The sequence below is a fragment of the Varanus komodoensis genome, unplaced genomic scaffold (genome assembly GCF_004798865.1).
Source record: "Varanus komodoensis strain SLA01 unplaced genomic scaffold, ASM479886v1 scaffold51, whole genome shotgun sequence".
NCBI classification, from domain to species: domain Eukaryota; kingdom Metazoa; phylum Chordata; class Lepidosauria; order Squamata; family Varanidae; genus Varanus; species Varanus komodoensis.
Genome location: NW_025336100.1, coordinates 2,246,544 through 2,266,343, shown reverse-complemented (window position 1 = coordinate 2,266,343; position 19,800 = coordinate 2,246,544). Strand labels below are relative to the sequence as shown.

Genomic DNA, 19,800 nt, shown 5'->3' with positions numbered 1-19,800 from the left:
CCATTTGGCATCGTTCCTATCAGCAAACTTCTGGATTTCATCTGCTTTGACACTCAACCAGGAGTCCTGCATCTTGTGAAGCTTGCTCTGTACAGTCCTACGAGCGGTGTTGAAGGCGTTTTTCTTCGCTGTTGACAACGGGTCATTCTGATGAGCACGGTGAAGGCGGTGCTTTTCGGCAAGTAAGGCCTTGATCTCTTCATCGTTTTCATCAAACCAGTCCTGCTGTTTCCTGTGTGAGGGTCCAAGAACCTTTAGTTCAGAAGAGTGCACAATATCCCAGAAGCATTCCCAGTCCTTCTCAGCATTTTCCTCTAATTGCAGCTCTGAGAGTTGGTTGTCAAGAGCTTCTGCTAATGAAGCTGCTGTGTTGGGGTTCCTCAGTTTACTGACATTGATCTTTTTCATCACAGCTTTGTTTCCCTGTGGACGTCTGTTAGACTTGATGTGAAGGCTTAATTTGGAGATGATGAGTCTGTGGTCAGTCCAACAGTCAGCACTCGGCATGGCCTTGGTCACCCTTACATCCTGTCTGTCTTTCCTCTGCACGATGGTATAATCAATGAGGTTCCAGTGCTCGGAGCGTGGGTACATCTAGGACGTCTTTTTGTGAGTGGGCAGGTGGAAGATGGTATTAGTGATGATCAAATCATGAGCCGCACATGTCTTCAGTAGTAGTAGGCCATTGCTGTTACATTTGCCGATTCCATTTTTTCCAATGATGCCATCCCAGGCAGAGTGATCAGATCCTACTCTCGCATTGAAATCGCCAAGTAGAATCAGCCTGTCAGTGCGCTTCATGGATGAGAGTAGGGCATCGAGATCTTCATAAAACTTGTCCTTTACTTCATCTGGATTCGTCATTGTGGGTGCGTAGGCTCTGATCAGAGTGGCTTGCTTTCCTCTTGGTAGTGGGAGATGCATTGTCATGAGTTGGTCGTTCACACCCTTGGGAAGACTGGTAGGTATGGGGACAAGATGATTCTTAACCGCAAAGCCAACTCCAGATTCACAACGTTCATCACTGCTACGTCCCCACCAAAAGAATGTGTAACCACCTCCTGTTTCTGTGAGCTGACCTTCGTTGGCTAGGCGAGTTTCACACAGGGCCACAATATCAATGTTAAATCTTGTGAGCTCTCTGGCGACCAGGGCTGTTCTTCTTTCTGGTCGATCTGCTGAGGGGTTGTCTTGAAGCGTGTGTACATTCCATGTGCCAATAGTCAGTGGTGTTACCTTGCGTTTGCATTTTGTTTGCAGTTTTGTTGTTCAACCGCATAAGATGGAATTCCCTCCAGCTGGCCAGGATTCTGTGAAGCAAACAATGTTTAGGGCACCTTTTCTAGCCCCTTGCTCTTGCTACAGAGGTGAGCAGTGCGGTCCTAAAGAGGGCTGCTCAGTCACTCAGGTAGACACTGAATCCAGCTGTTGCTTTGGTCAGCAAGAAGACGACCATTAGACCTGAGCCGCCTGTGTGCAGGTCTGCGGCTACAGCTCCCAGTGTATCCACACCTGCTGCTTCATCGCTCTCCCATCACCACAGGACTTTGAGGTTTACTAGAACTGAGGAAGTCAAGACTTGTGCGTGGATTGGATTAAAGTGAAGGAGAGGTGCGCATAGTCAGCCTCACTCTCTCTTCCCAGAATCCATCTTGCTCCAGTGGCAGCACAAGAGTCAAGACGTTTGGAGATGGACTGGGCACAGTGGTTGACCAGGGCGTCTTCGTGTCTTGCCGTGCTCTTAGCGTACCACAACGCTTGCAGAAACCGCCTTCATGAAAAATAACCAGTGGGCAGAAGGACTGTTGCCCATGTTCTGCCAAACCCTATGTTGTTGTTGTTTAGGTTCAAGATAAGAAGCAAAGTATTCTTTAATGAATATAGTGTTTTAGGAATTAAGCATCTCACTACTTCTAAAATGTCTCTAATAATTTTGCTTGTGCTCATTGCTATATTGAATATTATACTTAGATCTCAATAGCCATTTGTAATTTTGTAGGGTGTTCATCCTAATTTTTTTTTCTCTGTTGCAGGAGAGATTACTGTAAGCAAAATATGGAATGGGTTTCATTTGGGACTGAATCCAGCCAAACAAACAGTATTGACAATAGCTTGAAAATCACCAGTTAGCAGTTTCTTCACGCTCCAACACTACACAGCACTTTCCAGAGAGACCTCATTGTGTGCAAGAAATCTGCTTTACAAATCTGCCTCGGTACCCTACAGCTTTGTCTCATTAAATACTTACAAAAGAAAAACCTATCTACAAAAGTTCTTGGGGAAAATGGCATTAGAAGAATACCTGTGGATGGTCATTGTGGGTTTTATCATTGCTTTTGTTTTAGCATTCTCTGTTGGGGCAAATGATGTTGCCAATTCTTTTGGTACTGCTGTGGGCTCTGGTGTAGTTACTTTGCGCCAGGCCTGTATTCTTGCTTCTATTTTTGAAACTACGGGTTCAGTGTTGCTAGGAGCAAAAGTAGGTGAAACCATTCGTAAAGGCATAATTGATGTAAATCTGTACAACAACACTGTGGATCGACTAATGGCAGGAGAAGTCAGTGCAATGGTTGGTAAGTAACTGTTTTTAAAGTATATAATTAGCTATCTTTATTGTCTTCAACTTAGCATATCTCTGTGATTTCCACTCCTCTTGATCACATTTCTTAATATCAAACACAGAAATCCAGTAGCTTGTCTTTCAGACATTCACATTTCTGTATGTATACATTTGCTGTTATGGGCTACTGAAGTTGATATAGATCAGCCTTCCCCATTCTGGTACCCTCCAGATTTTTTACATTTCATCTCCCATCAACTCTTGCCAACATAGCCAGTGCTCATGAATGACTGGAGTTGTAGTCCCAGGCATCTGGGGGACATCAGATAGGAGAGGATGGGTGCAGGTGTTGACCACTGTTGAGATTTCTGTAGTGTTAAGAAACTGGAAGCAGATCATGGGAGCGAATTGTTTCCATTTCCCTGTACAGCTTTCCTCTTCCTTTTTGTTAGTACTAGCCTTAATTGCAGTTGATGCCAATACAATTCCCTTTAACTGTGCTTTGAAATCAGGATTTGAACCTGGTTAAAAGAGAACCTGGCCATCATTTATTACAATTAAAATCAGTTCTGATCTTCCACTTAACCAAGGTGAGAGGGAACTCTTACTCCCATTTTCTCTTCCCAATCCATAACCTGTGTTAAAGATCGAGCATATTAATGTCTGCACTGAGTCTTATTTTGGCTGTTCTTGCCTTAAGTTATATGTTTCAGAAAACAGTTATTTCTTGTTTGATTTTGTATTTTTGTGATGTTATAGTACATTTCTGTTTTGAGAGAGGAAAAGAAATGTAGTATGTACAGTGCATGATACCCTATGCTATCAAAATAAATGCATATTTTGCCAAAAGTGTTAGAATAATAGTATGCAAGAACAGAAATAACTGCATGATCTTAAAGGTTTATATACAAAAAATGGTTGTAATAATATGCTATTTGTTGTCTTAGGACATATTCATTTGCAATTACCAATACTTTTAAAATATCTTTTATTTGTATATGTGTGATTTTTAACACAAGACAAAAATAATTCCAAAAGGATAGATAATAGTTTTCTAGACAGCCCTAATTTTATATATTCATAATAAGATTAAACGGTACAAAAATTCCACCTTGGATATTTTCATATCATAGAGTTAGCGAAGAGACAAAGTAGGAGAGAACCATAAATAGCTGGTGGACTCTGCTTATCTTTCTGGGTCACAAATTGCATAGCCTATAGCAGCGGTCCTCAAACTTTTTCAATAGGGGACCAGTTGAAAGGTTGCAGTGACCGTCGCAGGCCGGTGAGGTGGGGGTACCTGGGGGCGCAGACTGGTGAGGTGCTGTCGAGTGAGCAAGCGAATCCAAAACCATCTCCAAGCGAGCAAGCCACCACCTCCCCACCTGTGCTGCAAGGCAACGGCGAGCGCACATGTATGGAAGGTGGGTGGCGGCAGCTTGCTCGCTCAGAGACCATCTCTGAGTGAGCAAGCCACCGCCCCCTTGTTCACGCAGCAATCATGCACATGGGTGGCGAACAGCGGCGCGGGCTGGATGGATGGCCATGGCGGGCCAGATCCGTCCCGCGGGCCATAGTTTGAGGACCCACGGCCTATAGTAACATCAGTTCTTGTCTTTATCTATGATTAACGCCAATGGGACATGCAGCAAGATATGGATTTGGATCTTTTCAATATATTGCAGCTTCCTAGGAATTGGGAGGTATTTATATTACATGTGTTAAAATAGCATATAATTTCATTTATTTAAAGCATGTGTGGCTTGCTCTTGAGCCAAAATATGCACTTTACAAAAATATGACAGAAAAGCAAATGGAGATGAAGAGGGAGGACTGGGAAAAGCAAATGGTCTTTCATTAAGTTTAATAGGATGGCCTCATTTACCACTGTTCAAACCTTCTGGAAATGAATGTTTATACTATGAAAATGTAATTTCATAAGGAGCTATGCACGCTTGTGTAAAGAGCATGATGCTGACACTCTCAGAAAAAAAAATCCAGAACCTTACATATATTCATGCCCTCTTAACAGAAACAGGCTGATGAATTTTCCACTATAGGTTTTGTGCTTTCTTCTATGCTTGAAGGGGACTATGCAAAACAAGAGCTAGTATTCAGAAGTGTGGAAAACCCAAAGTAGTAATGCAATTTATTTGATTATATTTATGTGGAGAGAAGAGTTATATTGTCCAAAGGTTTATAATATTTCTAGCAAAAGGTCCAGTTCACATTGTTCAACACTGTTACTGCTTGTCTTGTTAAAACGACTGGGCCCACTTCTCCCAAAATATAGCATTTCAAGGTTCTTACCTTAGAATCTGCATCCCTTAGATTAATAACTTAGAAGAAAAGTTATTCTTCCTTGTCTCTCTGCATCACACATATAGGCTCTTTGCGCAGGTGTGGAGCTGTTTTCAGGAAGATTCCAAAGCTGATGAATTAGTATTTGGCTGGAGCCCAGCCTCCAACACTCCAAGCATGAAGGTGGGGCTCCCACTGAGACTTCAGTTCTTCTTCAACTGCCATTGTAAGCGAATCGGGAAGGTCCTCCTCCAACTTACCTTGGGAATTTGCTCTTCTTTGTGACTCTCGGCCTCCTGATCTTGCCAGGTTTTCCTCTTGTAATTATCTCTTCAATAGAAGCAAAAATGAAGCAAAACAAAAATTTAAAATTTAAACTACAGGAGTACACAGTGGAAAAGTCTTTGGGTGTTAGTTCCCTATGCTGCCTCTTGCCTCATTGAACAGACAAGATGGCTCTGAAGGCCCTTTTCCACAATTGTACCACATGTGGTAGTAAACTTTCTTACAGACGGTGACTTCCTTGGCCTCTTCTGTTTGGAAGAGTCTCATGTTGTCGATTCTTGCTACCACTGCCAAACTTTCACTAAGCAGGCAAGGAAACACCAATTTGACCGGCTAAAAGCCGAACTGTAGAGCTGTGCCCTGCACGCAAAAGAACCCGAACTATCTACATCTGGGTCTCCAATCCCTACAACCACGAATGAGACCTTAGCCCCCCCCCCCCCGCCACCAATTAAAATACCCTAAACAACAGAACAGAAGGAGACAGAGAAGAAGGCAAAATTGTCTAAATCTCTCAAGGGGAGCATTAAGAGTGTCCAGAAACACATGGACCTTCCACTGGCTACTGGCCTCCTGTGTGCTATAGACACAGTGCCACCACAAGAACAGAGTCACTCTTCTTCTCCAACACAGAAGCAAACACAGGAGCCTCTCTCCCAACCCTTGAAAAACACTTTGGTTTCAGAAGAGGTGATTCATGATCCATCTCCAGTTCCTCTCCAAGAACTAGACCATCCTTTGGTATGGAGGCAAGCCTTGCCAGTACATTCAATCCTGAGTGTCTTCCTTCAGTCAGAACAACATAGATACCACCTTCATTCTTGCTGTCGACCACCTGAGGCTTCACATAAAAGACACCAAACTCCCCTGCGACACCAAGGGAACTTCAATACCAACTATTATGTAGAACAATGAGGTCCCATCAACTCCAGACACAAAGGCTCCCATTGGAGTCCATCAGGATCAAATCAACATTCTCTACTGGAACCTAGCCTCACTGCTCCTTTTTCTGAGCCTATACTCAAATCGACCCATGCAAATCTTCTTTGTGAAAGGCAGCCTCCCTCTAGTTTGCAACATCTGTTGACCACATTGACCAAACTGAACATCATTCAGAGCAAGAACATTACACTTCAATCTCTGCCATCTCCTCTCCAAACCAACATTCAGATTTGTCATTTCATGCATTGGTACTGACCCTATATTTCCCTCAGGCACCAGAGGACTCGGGCTTTTTTTCTACCCAAGTTCTATGCATGGCTCACAGTCTCAGGCTCATCCCCAGACAGGAACCCACCAGGGCAAAGAACCCAGTCTTTGAAGCTGTCCATGCAGAGTCAGGTGGTCCAGGCACTCTTTCATTTTTACCTACCCTGCTCGATGCAGTATACCATGAATGGAAATCCCTTGCATCGGTGGCCCCTCCAACTCATCGACTCAAAAATATGTATCGAGTTCAAGAGAAGGTTGCTGAATTTCTTTTTCAACACCCTCAACCTAATTATTGTTGAATCTTCTCAAACTCATTCTAGAAGGAAACATGCCATACCATCAGACAAGGAAGGCAGGCACCTCAGTGCTGTTAACCGCTGCTTCTATTCCTCTGCTGCCTTCTCTATAAAGATGGCTAACTAGCAGGCCACCATGGCTAGATACCACCTTATGCTTTGGGATAGAATCTCATCCCTATGCATTTCTTTACCTAAAGGTGCTCAGGACCTAGCTAATGGAATTAAGAATGAAGCCATTCACCTGGCCAGACAAGCGATCCACACAGCTCGACTCCAGGCTGAATGTGGAGCAAGAAATATGGCAGGGGCAATAGGGCTTTGTTGCTTCTCCTGGCTTCAATCTTCTGGTCTCTCTGATGAGGCAAAAATGAGACAGAGGCCTCCATCCTTTTTAGGGACCGTAGCGTATCTGGAATAAAAATCAGGAGTACTAGGTGGTACACATTCTATAGCTCCCTTCTGGAATAAGGTGATTTCATCTAGGGGAGGGGTGGATGAGCTAGTTTGCTTCAGTACTGTGAAGTGAGGGCCTCTGTCCTATCCTTGATATCATCTCCCTCAATAAACATACAAAACTCTCTAAAAACCATCCTTCCACTACTTTCTCAAGGTGTATGGTTCACATCTGTTGACCTTAAAGATGCATATTTTCATATTGCAGTTGAGGAGTTTTACATGCATTTCCTCTGCTTTCAGGCACATGAACAACCCTTTCAATTTACCATTCTCCCTTTTGGCTTAGTAACAGCATCTCACATATTAACGAAATGCATGGCTGTCAGTTGTGCCTATCTTCGTCTAAATGGTATCCATGTATACCCTTACTTAGACTCCACAGTGGTGGTGGCCTGCAACAGCTGCATATTAGTAGCCCTGTTAGAAGAAAAAGTGAGAGCACTGGAGCAGCAAGTGTCAACCTTCCAGATAACTAAAGAAAATAAAGGGTTTTTAGACAGAGCAGAGGAGCTGCAATGGCAAAATGTAGTACAGAAGCAAGAAGAGCATCAGCAAACTGAGGCAGCATAGGAGAACCCTGAGGGAAGGGAAAAAATGAACAGGGTGACAGTTTAGATGCAGAAAACTTAGAAAACACTTTACACCCATGGAAGCATTGGAACTCTTGAACCACTTTAAGTTACATAAAGGAATGTGTGAAAAACCCACTGTGAAAGAACTACACTACACACTGCAACTCTGAAACTGTCATTCTTTGAGTGGTCATTTATGCAAGCACACAAACCTGCCTGCCATTCCATCTTGGTGTTGCCCTATGTGTACCAGCTGCTCTCTGAAATGGACAGAGGAGCACAATCTTGGTCTCATTGCTTCAGAACTGAGGACCAGGTATGAGCCCCTCCATCATGCCAGGGCATGCCCAGGGGAGGGGATCCAGCCAGATACTAATTAATCAGCTCTGGAATCTTCCCTAACTGGCTCCACACATGTCGCAGAGCCCATGTGTGTGAATGCAGAGTTGACTGTGCAGAAAATGACAGTTACAGGTAAGTAACCTGCCTTTCCTTAATGTCTTCTGTTAATGACTTCTGCAATACTCCCTTGCAGACCAGCCTAGCTAGCCTGCTTTAACACTATAAAGATTGTATCTATTAGCCTCTGGTCTTGATTTGCTTGTGGGAGGTGGGCAGGAATGGTCTCTAACAGATTGATTCCAAACGGAATCTTTCTTCTCCCTTGCCAAAAAAAAAGAAAACTCCACCTTCAGGGTGGCTTTCACTGCCTGTGGTCTAGACAGTGAAAATGCCACTGTCAATTGGTCTGATCTTTTGTTCTGAGGCTGGGCAATGTGACTGATTAAATTACACCCCTCTTCCTTGGCTTCTGATTGTTCAACGGTGTCTCTCCCCACTCTGCCCCCCCCCCATCCCGTGCCCCAAACTAAGGGTGGTTGAGTTCTCACCAGCTGCTTGGCCTTGGCATTCAGCTAAAAATTCTGGCCCTGCCTCTTCCAGTTCTAATTCAGATTCTGAGGTAACAAACATGGAATGCTGTACTTCAAGAGAAGCAGGCCCAGTCCTTACAGCTGTGTAGGTTTAACGTTTGGAATGCAGTGATTGATGGATTGGCAAGCTGCCTTAACAAACAGTGGACAGTGTAAGAAAACAGCATTATTCCATCTCTGTAATATATTAATATGCATTAGGACAAAAATATTACGGAGTTAAAATAATCTAGATTTATTGGGAATAAGTAAGATACAGTGTTGTTTAAGCTGTGTAATTCGTTCCAGAAATGTTCTGTGCCTATCCATGTATAAAAACATTATGAAGTGCTTGCTATAGATTAAGATATTTGTCCTTTCAAAAATGAAAGACTAACATGTTGTAAAAAGTGTTTGATTGTTTATATCTCCTCCCCTCTTCCCTTTTAACTTTTAGGATCTGCTCTTTGGCAGTTAATTGCATCATTCTTGAAGCTCCCCATATCTGGAACTCATTGCATTGTAGGTGCCACCATTGGATTCTCATTAGTTGCAATTGGTACAAAAGGAGTCCAGTGGATGGAACTTGTAAAGATTGGTAATTATCGTTTTCTTTTATATATAGAGAGATGTGCACAAATGCTCATTGATTGGAAAGAACATTCTAGAAACACAATCTTATAATGTAATTATGTTTATTCAATAACTGCTTTAGATAAACTTGGAAATCAGTGGTTTGCAATCCTAGTTTCAAGAGCTTCCTCAAATCATAGTTCTCCAATTCAGATATAACAGCATAGTATGGTTTGATTAGACACAAATGTGATGCATTAAGTTTTGCAGGAGGGTAAAATGTGAATTGAAAAGGAATGCTTGAGTCCATGGCAATCTGTGTTCCAAGCCTGTTTGATTATACACTTTCAGAACTAGGGTATACACATTATAACTAGAAGTAATAAACTATGGCTCAGTTCGGTTGTCATAGAATCTGATTTTTAAATTAGGTTTTGGAGATGTCCATACCTCTTCCCATAGATACACTTAATTCAAAGGATGATTTCTGAATTGCAACTTAACTTCAGGCTATGCTTTTCAGTAATGGTTTCTAAGCAAGCTTTTTTCTTTTAATTTATTATAACATTTCACCAAAACAAAATAATAAAAAGAGAAAAGAATTGTAATAGCACAGATTGACAATATCAGTTTCAGTATATGTATTTGAAGAGTGATTGGTGGTAGGGAGAAAAATACAGCTTTTTAAGAATTACTTATACATTTCAGCAAAAGCAAACCAAATATCCACATCTGTATGCATTTGCAAGTGGTCTCTGTATACTGTCCATTCAAACGTTGAAAGCATTTTTATATTCTCAATATGCTACATTATAGGAAGAAGCATTTATCCCTCAAATGGGTGTATTTGCACAGCATAGGAACTTGTTTACAAATTAGCTACCTGCTCTGGGTTGTTCTTGGACCAACCTATGATAAGCTGGACAGATGATTAGGTTTGCAGTGGGTTGTGCCCATCATTTCTCCATAGTCGTCTTCCATCTGAAACTGCTTTTCTCTTCTCGCTACTCTGTTTGTGCCCTATTTGCAGTTACTGCTGCAGCTTTCCCCAACTTTTGCAATATTTTCATACTCTCTGCAAGGTGACAGCCACTCTCTCCATCATGGGATGGAGCAAATGGGTGTTGGCACCAGCATGACTTAAATTAATCACCCTCAGTGATCTCTGTAAAAAATAAAGGCAGCAGCGTGGGGGCAGAACCTAAGACGAATATAAGAATAACCATGCTGAATCTGGCCAATGGCCCATCCAGTCCTGCACTGTATTCACATGAGCAGAAAAGTCCTTGTGATTGCAGTAGGGACAAAGGACAGGCCAGTTTCAGCTGCCAAGTCCCTTGGGATACCTTCTGGGGTTCCAAGGGGAAAGAAGGAAGAACAACCCATAGTGATTTTGATCATCTTTTGGGTACACTGTAGATTGTTTCATCTTATTTACTGTGCCATGCAAGTCAGCATCTCCACTCAAAATTAATTCATACTTTGACCATTTAATTGTATAACCACACAAATCATCAAAAGCAGCATTTTAAATGTTAATACTATGGAATTTTATTTGGCCAGGGCGGCTTATTTTATTCTAATGTATATATTTTAATTGTTATTGTCTTAATTTATTGTGTATTTTATTCTATGCTGTGAGCCGCCCTGAGGCTTCGGCAAGGGGCGGCATAGAAATGTTTTAATAAATAAATGAATGAATGAATGAATGTACTTAGTATTCCAGACCAAAACTGGAACAGATTATTGGTGTTTCAAGTTAAATATTAAAAGACCATCCACTCAATTTTAAACAATCGTGCATGAAGGCACAGATACTAATATTCTAATAGCACATACTAGGGGGTTCCAAACATAAATCAGATACCAGTGAACAAAGTGGATATCCCTGTCTGGTACTTCTCCCAAAGTTGAAAAAAAAGTCAAGAAGGTGCCATTGGTCATAATTCTGAACTCATAACTTGGTTCTTGGGATTGAATTTAAAATTCAGACCCACTTCTAAAATTCTGTGGGAAAGCTGAAATATTCAAAATAGCAAATATAAATTTCGTTTCAACATAGCAAATATAAATCCAGAACAGGATTAACAGCCTAGTCTGTTTTATCAGTATTGAAAACTATCAGTCAGGAGTGGTTTAAGATTATCAGCCACTTCTCTATGCTTAATAAATCACACCTGATCAGCTTAAACCAGTATTATAATATTAGTGCAAAATACTGGCCAGAATTGCAGTTAATATTTTAATATCAAGACTAATTAAAAGAATAGTGTTCCTTTTCATAAGTGTCATCCTTACCATAATTGGTAATCATTGTAATATAAGCATAATTCATTGATACAGCAAGGAAACCCAGTTCAAATAGCTTTGGAATTAACAGGTTGGAAGATACCCCATGATTGGAGACCTGGTCTGACCAGTTGACATCTCAGTATTCATATTCATAATTGCCTTAGTAGAAAAAGAAGCTGAGAAAAAGAGGCATCCATGTCCTGCTGTAATAGTTCACTACTTATACAATTGAGAATAGAATTTTAAATACTGTGAGAGGCATACATAATACTGTTCTCACTTTCATTACCTGAAATGACACGTAGATATTTTTGCTCTTTAAGATGGTGTGCCAGAGTCTTACCAGGATGTTCAGCATTTTCCTAATGTATTTATTCAGACAATTCTGATTAGCTGTCATCATTCATTGTTGTTTCATGCTATCAAGTTATCTCCAACTTATGGCAGCCCTATGTGTGAAGTCCCTCCAGAATGTCTTGTCTCAATAGCTCTGCTCAGAAAACTAACTGAAGTTAACTGCAATTTAGACATTATTGCAAATTATGAAAACAATCTAGAATAGTTTGGAAATTCATCAGTTTCCATGTCTGAATTAAGCCATTGTATGCCTGTAAATACTGACTTGGGGATATCATTCATAATTATGTTTGCCCTGCTTATGGAATAATAAGGCTTCAGAGAACCACCTTTGACCAGTGTCCCACTCTGGGCTCAAAGTTTATGGTGACTTCCCAAACTGAGAACCAGATCTTTTTCAAATACAGTGTATTTGTGCTGAAAAGATAAAGACAGAAATCTGATGTGATAGCTGAAGATCTGCACATTTTTCTTGGTGGATGTCCAGCAAAAGGTAGGTTAGGATCCATCCTTCAGAAGTACTGTGAATTGCTCTGTCTCTGAAACTAATAAAGCTTGTAGAGAATTAGATAGTGTTAGATGGGCATCGAGTGGGGGGGGGGGTCCCCACTGCATTCTATGGATTCTTTTAATAGTCATGCAGAACAGTATTGCCTTTAAAGACTTCATTGATTAGAGCTTGCATAATTTCCTAGTGTTGCTTAGAGGTTTCAGAAGAACTCTGCAGAGATTTAAACCTTGATACTTACTATGAGTATCAGTGTAACTATTTCCATGGACAGTATTATCTACACATGGTCCCAGCAATGGTCTGAATGTTTTTCCCATTCTGTTGAGCTTTTGCACAATTATTTCAAAGTAAAAATTTATGTGGAATAATCAAACTGAAATTAAGCACTTTGGATCCCCACTAATTTCTGCACAAGTGATACAGATGCATACTTAGTGCTCTCACTGATATCAATGGGACTTAAATATTCTTCAGCTGAATTGTGCCAAACTTAGGGGGGAAAAGCCTTAACCCACTTCCTGCAGTCTAGATTAAAACAACAGCAAAGTTCATTGTCAAAAGATGGGATTCCTTTATTGGGGTAGGATTTTGCCACTTACTGAACATTTTATCCATTTTTTTATTCAGTTGCTTCTTGGTTTATCTCCCCTCTGTTGTCTGGTATGATGTCTGGTGTGCTGTTTCTGCTGATTAGATTCTTCATCTTAAACAAGGTTAGTGGCTGAACTGGCAGTCCCTGTTCTTGCTGGTGGGATTGTAGCATGTGGGACAAATGTAACATTCTTCTCCCCTTAATCACCAGAGTTATCACCCACACAGTCATAATCCATTCCAAAAGTTGTCATATCTGTTTCCATTTATGCAAATATTATATTTATATCCCACCTCTTTCCATTCCAAGAACTCAATATGACTCACATAATACGCCTCTTAATCTTACCCTCACAACAACAAACCTGTGGGGAGGTCAGGCTGGGAGTCTGTGACTGGCCCAAAATCACCCAGTGAGCTCAATGGCTGAGTGGAAATTAGATTACCTGAGTCCCAGTTCTGCACTCTTAGCCACTATACCACACTGACTCTCATAATAGATTCATAATTTATATTTTTTAGCTTTAAAAATGTCACAAAACTCTTATTTTTACTGAACAAACAACAGAGTACTCCTTGGGAAATTGCTAGATAAACTATGGCTCATTATGACAGGAATGAACCACAACAAGACTCATGCTTGAATGCTCCCCCTTCACCCTATGGTTTTGGTGGTAGTACAAAAGTGCAGTTAATAAAAACAGAAGCTAAAAGTTTCTTCCTGATCTTGAGGTGCCTCTGGAAGATGAGAAGGGAGTTTATATCGGTTTTGAATACAACAAATACTGCTTTCAAAATGTGCTAGGCTCACAAAATGTATTTCCTGTTCTATAACAAGAATTTACAGTTTTTTCCATATAATTTTGCCATGAAAATTAATGGATTGCAATGTGAAATTTAAAAAAAGAACATTCTGTAATTGTTTGTAAGATATTGGAATGAGGTGATATCCTGGCAGCCCATGTTAGCCTGAGGGGAAACAAAAAAAGGGGGGGGGGAATAAGAATAGAGGTGGTCCATGTAGGAATACCAGAAGTTTCCAAAGACAAAGCATTTGAAAAAGCATCATTTCTTTGATCTTCTACTTCTTTCTGCAGTTACAAGTTAAGGAATAACAAGCATAGACTTGTATTTTGCTCTGAAGTAGGTGCTTTTGTATTTGTCATTACTGTCTCTCTTATCATGAAGAATCAGCTGAAGCTGTCTTTTGTAGTTCATGAAGAATCAAATGAAGCTGCCTTTTGTGGTTCTTAAAATTAACTCATCCAGCTGTTCATTGTGTTGTCATTCTGTTCGAATTTGTGACTACAAAGGTTCATTACAAAATTAAGAAGCCAACATTTTCCTTTCATTTAGTGTGACCTTTGTGTGTGACCAGGCTGAAGTAACTTCCTCACTGAAGTGTGAGCAACATTTTTTGATGTTGACTATATATGTTGCAATACCCCCAGAGTTCTAATATTCATCCTATGTCTTCATTATGCAGGAAGACCCTGTACCTAATGGTCTCCGTGCTCTTCCAGTATTCTATGCTGCTACAATAACAATTAATATGTTTTCCATAATGTACACTGGTGCCCCAGGTGAGTAGTACCTGACATAACAAGTTTATTATGGAAGCACTATATTGGCCTACTGACACATACCAAATACTTTCCATTCTGTATACTTGGGAATAGATGAAGCACAGTAAAGAGGATGTAAATGCTGCAATAGACACCTTGCTTAGGAATATTGTAAAAGTGGGAACTCACACAGAGTAGTTCATGGAAAAGCAAGAGAAGTTCTTCATAGTCTCTGTGCATCATACTTATGGGATCTCCATCTGCATGGAGCCTGTTACCAGAGACTATATGTGTGAATGCACAGATGACAACTCAAAGAACAACATTTACAGGTAAGCAACCTGACTTTGTTGTGTGTTCTAGCTATCCTAGGCCTCTTAGGACAATGTATGGGCCACTTTACTATGGCTTGCTTATTCCCTGGTGCATTATGGTGCATTCCAGCAGCCATTTTAAATATTCAAGCCATGGTGTGCAATTCTGTGGTTGTCCGAATAGTACAAATTGGAGCTGAACAACTCTCATATAATCTATGGATTGTTTTAGGGTTGTGCAAGCCACCATTGCTCGATTTAACACATCATAAACCACAGTGACTGCCTACTGCAGCTTGAATATTCACAGTGGTGGCTGGTATATGTTGCAGCTCCATGGTGCATATGGTACAAATCAAGTCACTATGTAGAGGTAAACCCAGGTTTACTATCAACATGGAATTGTAACAGTTCGCAACTCTTTGATAAGTGTTCTAGTATAGTGTAAACATGTTTGTCACATTTTTATCTGAAGCACTCATTTAAAACAAAAAATTAAAACATTTAAAACAATCATAGTTGTCTCTGTCCTGTTTCTAAAAGAGAAATATTTTAAAATATAGTTCAAAATATACATGTTCACTGGCAGAAGTCAACCTTCCCTCCTCCCTTTTTTCCCCAGCCTGGTACCTGGTAATCATTCTATATTGTGATATAAGGTTGCAAACCAATGTGAAATAATGAAATTTAATTCTTTCCCCCTTTCAGTTCTAGGAATCAGTCTTCCTATATGGGCAATAGCACTGATATCAATTGGTATATCACTAGTATTTGCTGCCTTAGTCTGGATATTTGTGTGTCCATGGATGAGAAGAAAAATAGCAAGTATGTCTTTTGTGGGGAATGAAATGCATCTGGCTTAAAATCTTATAACTCTGGATATGCTGTTATATTTTCTTACTATTACAAAATATAGTTTGATTAACTTTTTTTTTTAATTGTGATTGAGTCACTGGAACCCAAATGACCAAACAAAAGACTATGATCCAAAGTGCTTATTTATACCCAATCTTTTCTCATAATAACTTTCATTCAAATGATAAGAGTTAATGAGTGGCAGGATTCATAGTCTTTACTTGCACCCAATGTGACCTCTGATTTGTTTTTAATTCTTCAAACAGATTGTTATGTTGCATCCTAAACTGACAGTAGAACTGATTTTATTTTCAAAAATCACTTGCCTGTGGCAGGTAGAAGAAATGGTGCTTGAGGAATACAAGTCCCATCAACCCAAATTAGCTTCAAACTAGTTACATAACATTTTGGGTGCTGCTCAAAATATTTTACTTATTCATAGCATCTAAACTGCCTTGAGTTTGAGGAAGAGTGGGAGAAAGATTTAAGTTTTTGTGTTCCAACCTAGACACATGTGTTAATGGAAGCAAGTATTCTGTTTGTTAGAGGTAGATTCATTGCATGTATAAAAATTATTTATTTTTATGTGGCTTTACAACAGAGCAGAGTGCTATAGCACTGCAGTCATTTTATTGAAATGACATTGGGTACTTCTGATGTAGAATGGCTATTACATAGATAAAGAACAATCTTTAATAAAAGTTCTGTATTTAGGTCAGTTAAAGAAAGAAGGTGCATTATCAAAGATCTCTGATGAAAGCCTTGACAAAATTCAAGATGAGGATATGCCTGTCTTTAAAGAACTTCCTGGTGCCAGAGCAACTGATGAAAGTATTATTCCTCTTACTGGTTCTGTAACAGAAGAGGCTGGTGCATCAGATAATATAGCAAATGGCAGTCATCCACGTGTGCCATATGGTGAGATACCAAAAGCACAAAATGCTTTCCTTTATTTTCATGTATTTATTGTGAGCTGTTCTCTGGTACCTTGGTTATATCCATGGGTTGTATCCAGGGAAAGACTTCTGCTTGTGGAAACTCAGTTTTGGATTTAGCTTGCATAAACCATTGTATAACACATTATGATATCATTGAAACAGAGCAACTCAGAAAGGGTCTCCTGGACCATCTAGTCTGGCCCCCGGCTCCAACCGGCTCTGCTCATGACACGCCTACCATGTGCATGCCCAGCCTATCCATGAAACACCCTCACTGATGGGCTTCAACGACTTCCCATGGAAGCCCATTCCATACCCATAGGATCCATACCCTTGGGATCCTAACTGTCAGGAATTACTTCCTGGCATCCATCCCTGACTTTACTCACCTAGTTCCCCCAGACAGAGTAACTATTACAAGCAATTATTAAAACAAAACTATGACCTAGTGAAGAGAGTCCTTGGCCAGTCCAGGCCACAGCCCAGCAGACAAGTGACGATGTCAACTGCTGAGCATGGCTTTATAAGGATGCTGGCCCCACCTGTCTGCTTCCTCCTGGGCCTCTCTGGCCCTTCCTTTCCACTGCTCCGCCCCCCCCCCCCCCCCGCAAACCTTTGCCCAGCTCCTACATGGCCTTCACCAGTTCCCTGGTCCCAGTTTCTGCTGCTCCACTATTCTGCCAAGAGCCAAAAGAGCCAAATATCAATCATGGTTTCATAATTACAGGTGTTGCCCATGTTAGTCATTTTACGTGTTCTGATAGTGATTGTACATCTACCAGGTCAGGTGTGCCCAACTTTTTGGGTCATTTGGCACATTTGGAATTCTGGAAGTGCTGTGACAAAAAAGTTGTTATGGGTTGGGCTTGTCCATGTTTGCCAGGGCTGTATGGCACCAGCCTTCCTCCAAAAAATAAACTGGTGAGGCTAACAGAAAATAACTTTGCTAAGAACCCATATACTCATACAAGGCAGAGGCAGGCCCTGAGCTCCAAAGTACAAAGCCACTGTTTTGAATCCACAGTTTTCTGCTCTCTACACAAAACTAATGAGGCTCAGAGACAAATAACCTCATCAAGAAATGGCAGATCACATCTGAGTCCCCACAAAGCACAACAAAATACCCACACATAAACAAAAAATAGGGTCATACACATATGCATGCCCTAGAAAGGATCCCTCTAGAACCCTTAGGGTGTTTCTTGCTAATATCAGTTCACGTTTTACTTAGTCTTCTGGACTGCAGCCACCCACCAATTTTACTTTCTAAGAATACCTCTGGTGATTGTATGGGGCCCACAAGTATTCTTGAGAATGCAGACACACTGGAGGACAACGGGTTATTTTGTAACATGCCAGCCTCCTACTTAAAACTTTCTAAATTAAAATCCTTTAAAAATCCAGAAAGACAGGGAACCTGATGGGGGTGAAGAGAATGTCTATGGCACTAAATTTGAGACCCTAGTGCTAGTAAAAAAAACAGTTTTTCTCATACTTCTGCTTGTTTAACATTTGAAATAACCCTGTTGGTGTAAATGTAGCTGCCCAGAACACCTGCATCAGTACTTTGTTCCAATCTTTCTGATGTTAGAAATAAACCCAAAGTGAAAGAGTATGTAGTTCTGTCATGCTCTCCTCATGAATGCTCAGAGATTGCTTTGGCTTGTAACAGAGTTTTGAAAAGAACATACTTATACATTTATGTTATCCAAGTTATCTTACCAGCTACTTATGTAGTTTACTGTGGTTTCTGTTAATGATGATCCAGTTACCATCAAATTGATTTGTGATATACTAGAAACCTATAATAGTATAATCTTTTTTGGTAAAAAATTTAATGGCATCTTAAACTTAGATGTTGAATGATGTTTCATTAATATTTGAGCCTCTATATCTAACTGAAAGTGTTTTTGTATACACTAGCTTTCTTTCCTTCACTTAGGAATAATATTGGAGTAAAGCTTTAGTTTTTTTCATGCTCAACCCCAGTGACCTAATGGTTGAGTGGGGACTGAAGTCCAGCATTCTAACCAGTGAACAACGCTACTGTTGCTTATATTTTGTTACATATTAAGTTAAAATTGCTAACTTGAAATATTACAGACCCTGTGCCTCAAACTAAGAAATCTAAGTTTAAAGACAAAGCACATTGAGGAGGAAGGAAGAAAGAAAATCAGTCAAGGGAAGCGAGGGTGAATAGCTGTTAGAACAGATCAATAGGAAGGTTTCTCTTTTCCCCTGCCATGCAGATTGACTGGCTATGGCTACAGTCCAAGGAGGAGTGTTTTGACCAGGCAAGCTGTGGAAAGGTCCTTTCCATCTTCTATAAGCCACAGAATGACTGGTTGCTGCAAAATGTATGCTAGCAAATACAGATAATTGAAAAGTAATATTGCTTCAGCATTTTTGCTACCTGTCTGTCTTTGGTTACCTCTGAAAAGTAAGACTTTTCTTTGCTGTTTCAGGAAGGGCATTTTCAATGACACACAGTATGGTGAAATCACCTGTTTCCAATGGCACCTTTAATTTTGATGGTCACATGAAGAGTGATATACATGTATATCACACTGTGCACAAAGACTCAGGGTTGTACAAAGACTTACTGCACAAAATACATCTAGACCGAGGTAATGATGACAAGCCTGCACAAGAAAATAACTACAAGTTGCTACGACGCAATAACAGTTACACTTGCTACACAGCTGCCATATGTGGGATGCCAGTGCATTCTTCCTTCAAGGCTACTGACATGTCAACTCCAGAAGATAGTGAAAAGCTAGTTACAGACACAGTATCTTACTCAAAAAAAAGAGTTCGCTATGACAGCTACTCCAGCTACTGCAATGCTGTGGCAGAAGCAGAAATTGAAGCAGAAGAAGGTGGTGTGGAGATGAAATTGGCATCTGAGTTAGTTGATCCTAACCATCCCTCGGAGGATCCTGCAGAAGAAGAGAGAGATGAGAGAGACTCCTCAGAGGTCCACCTTCTTTTCCACTTTCTCCAAATTCTTACAGCTTGTTTTGGATCTTTTGCTCATGGAGGTAATGATGTTAGGTAGGTAATGAGAGCTTGCCTATGTTAATACTATAATTCAGTTTGTGAGTACTGTAATTTCTAGTAGTTGGGGATATATACAAGAAGCATTGTGGTTCATTGCAAATTCTCACTAATCCTAATATGTTTTTTAAAAAGCAATCTGCTCAAACAT

At 40.4% G+C, this 19,800-nt stretch overlaps 1 protein-coding gene across 5 annotated transcripts in view; it reads left to right on the top strand.

Annotated features, from left to right (window-relative positions):
• The first annotated feature begins 901 nt into the window (after positions 1-901).
• The window catches only part of SLC20A2 (solute carrier family 20 member 2), a 67,952-nt gene continuing 49,053 nt past the window's right edge, over positions 902-19,800 (top strand). For 4 of the 5 annotated variants that reach the window (XR_006416411.1, XM_044447366.1, XM_044447364.1 and 1 more), the window contains exons 1-7: positions 902-2,573; positions 9,054-9,194; positions 12,957-13,042; positions 14,407-14,503; positions 15,508-15,624; positions 16,369-16,572; positions 19,058-19,646. Coding sequence is in view for 4 of the 5 variants with exons in the window: in XM_044447366.1 (XP_044303301.1) it covers positions 2,285-2,573; positions 9,054-9,194; positions 12,957-13,042; positions 14,407-14,503; positions 15,508-15,624; positions 16,369-16,572; positions 19,058-19,646 (1,523 nt within the window). In the remaining variant the exon portion in view is untranslated. The remainder of the gene's footprint in view (positions 2,574-9,053; positions 9,195-12,956; positions 13,043-14,406; positions 14,504-15,507; positions 15,625-16,368; positions 16,573-19,057; positions 19,647-19,800) is intronic. The other variant, XM_044447363.1, reaches the window with a different exon arrangement.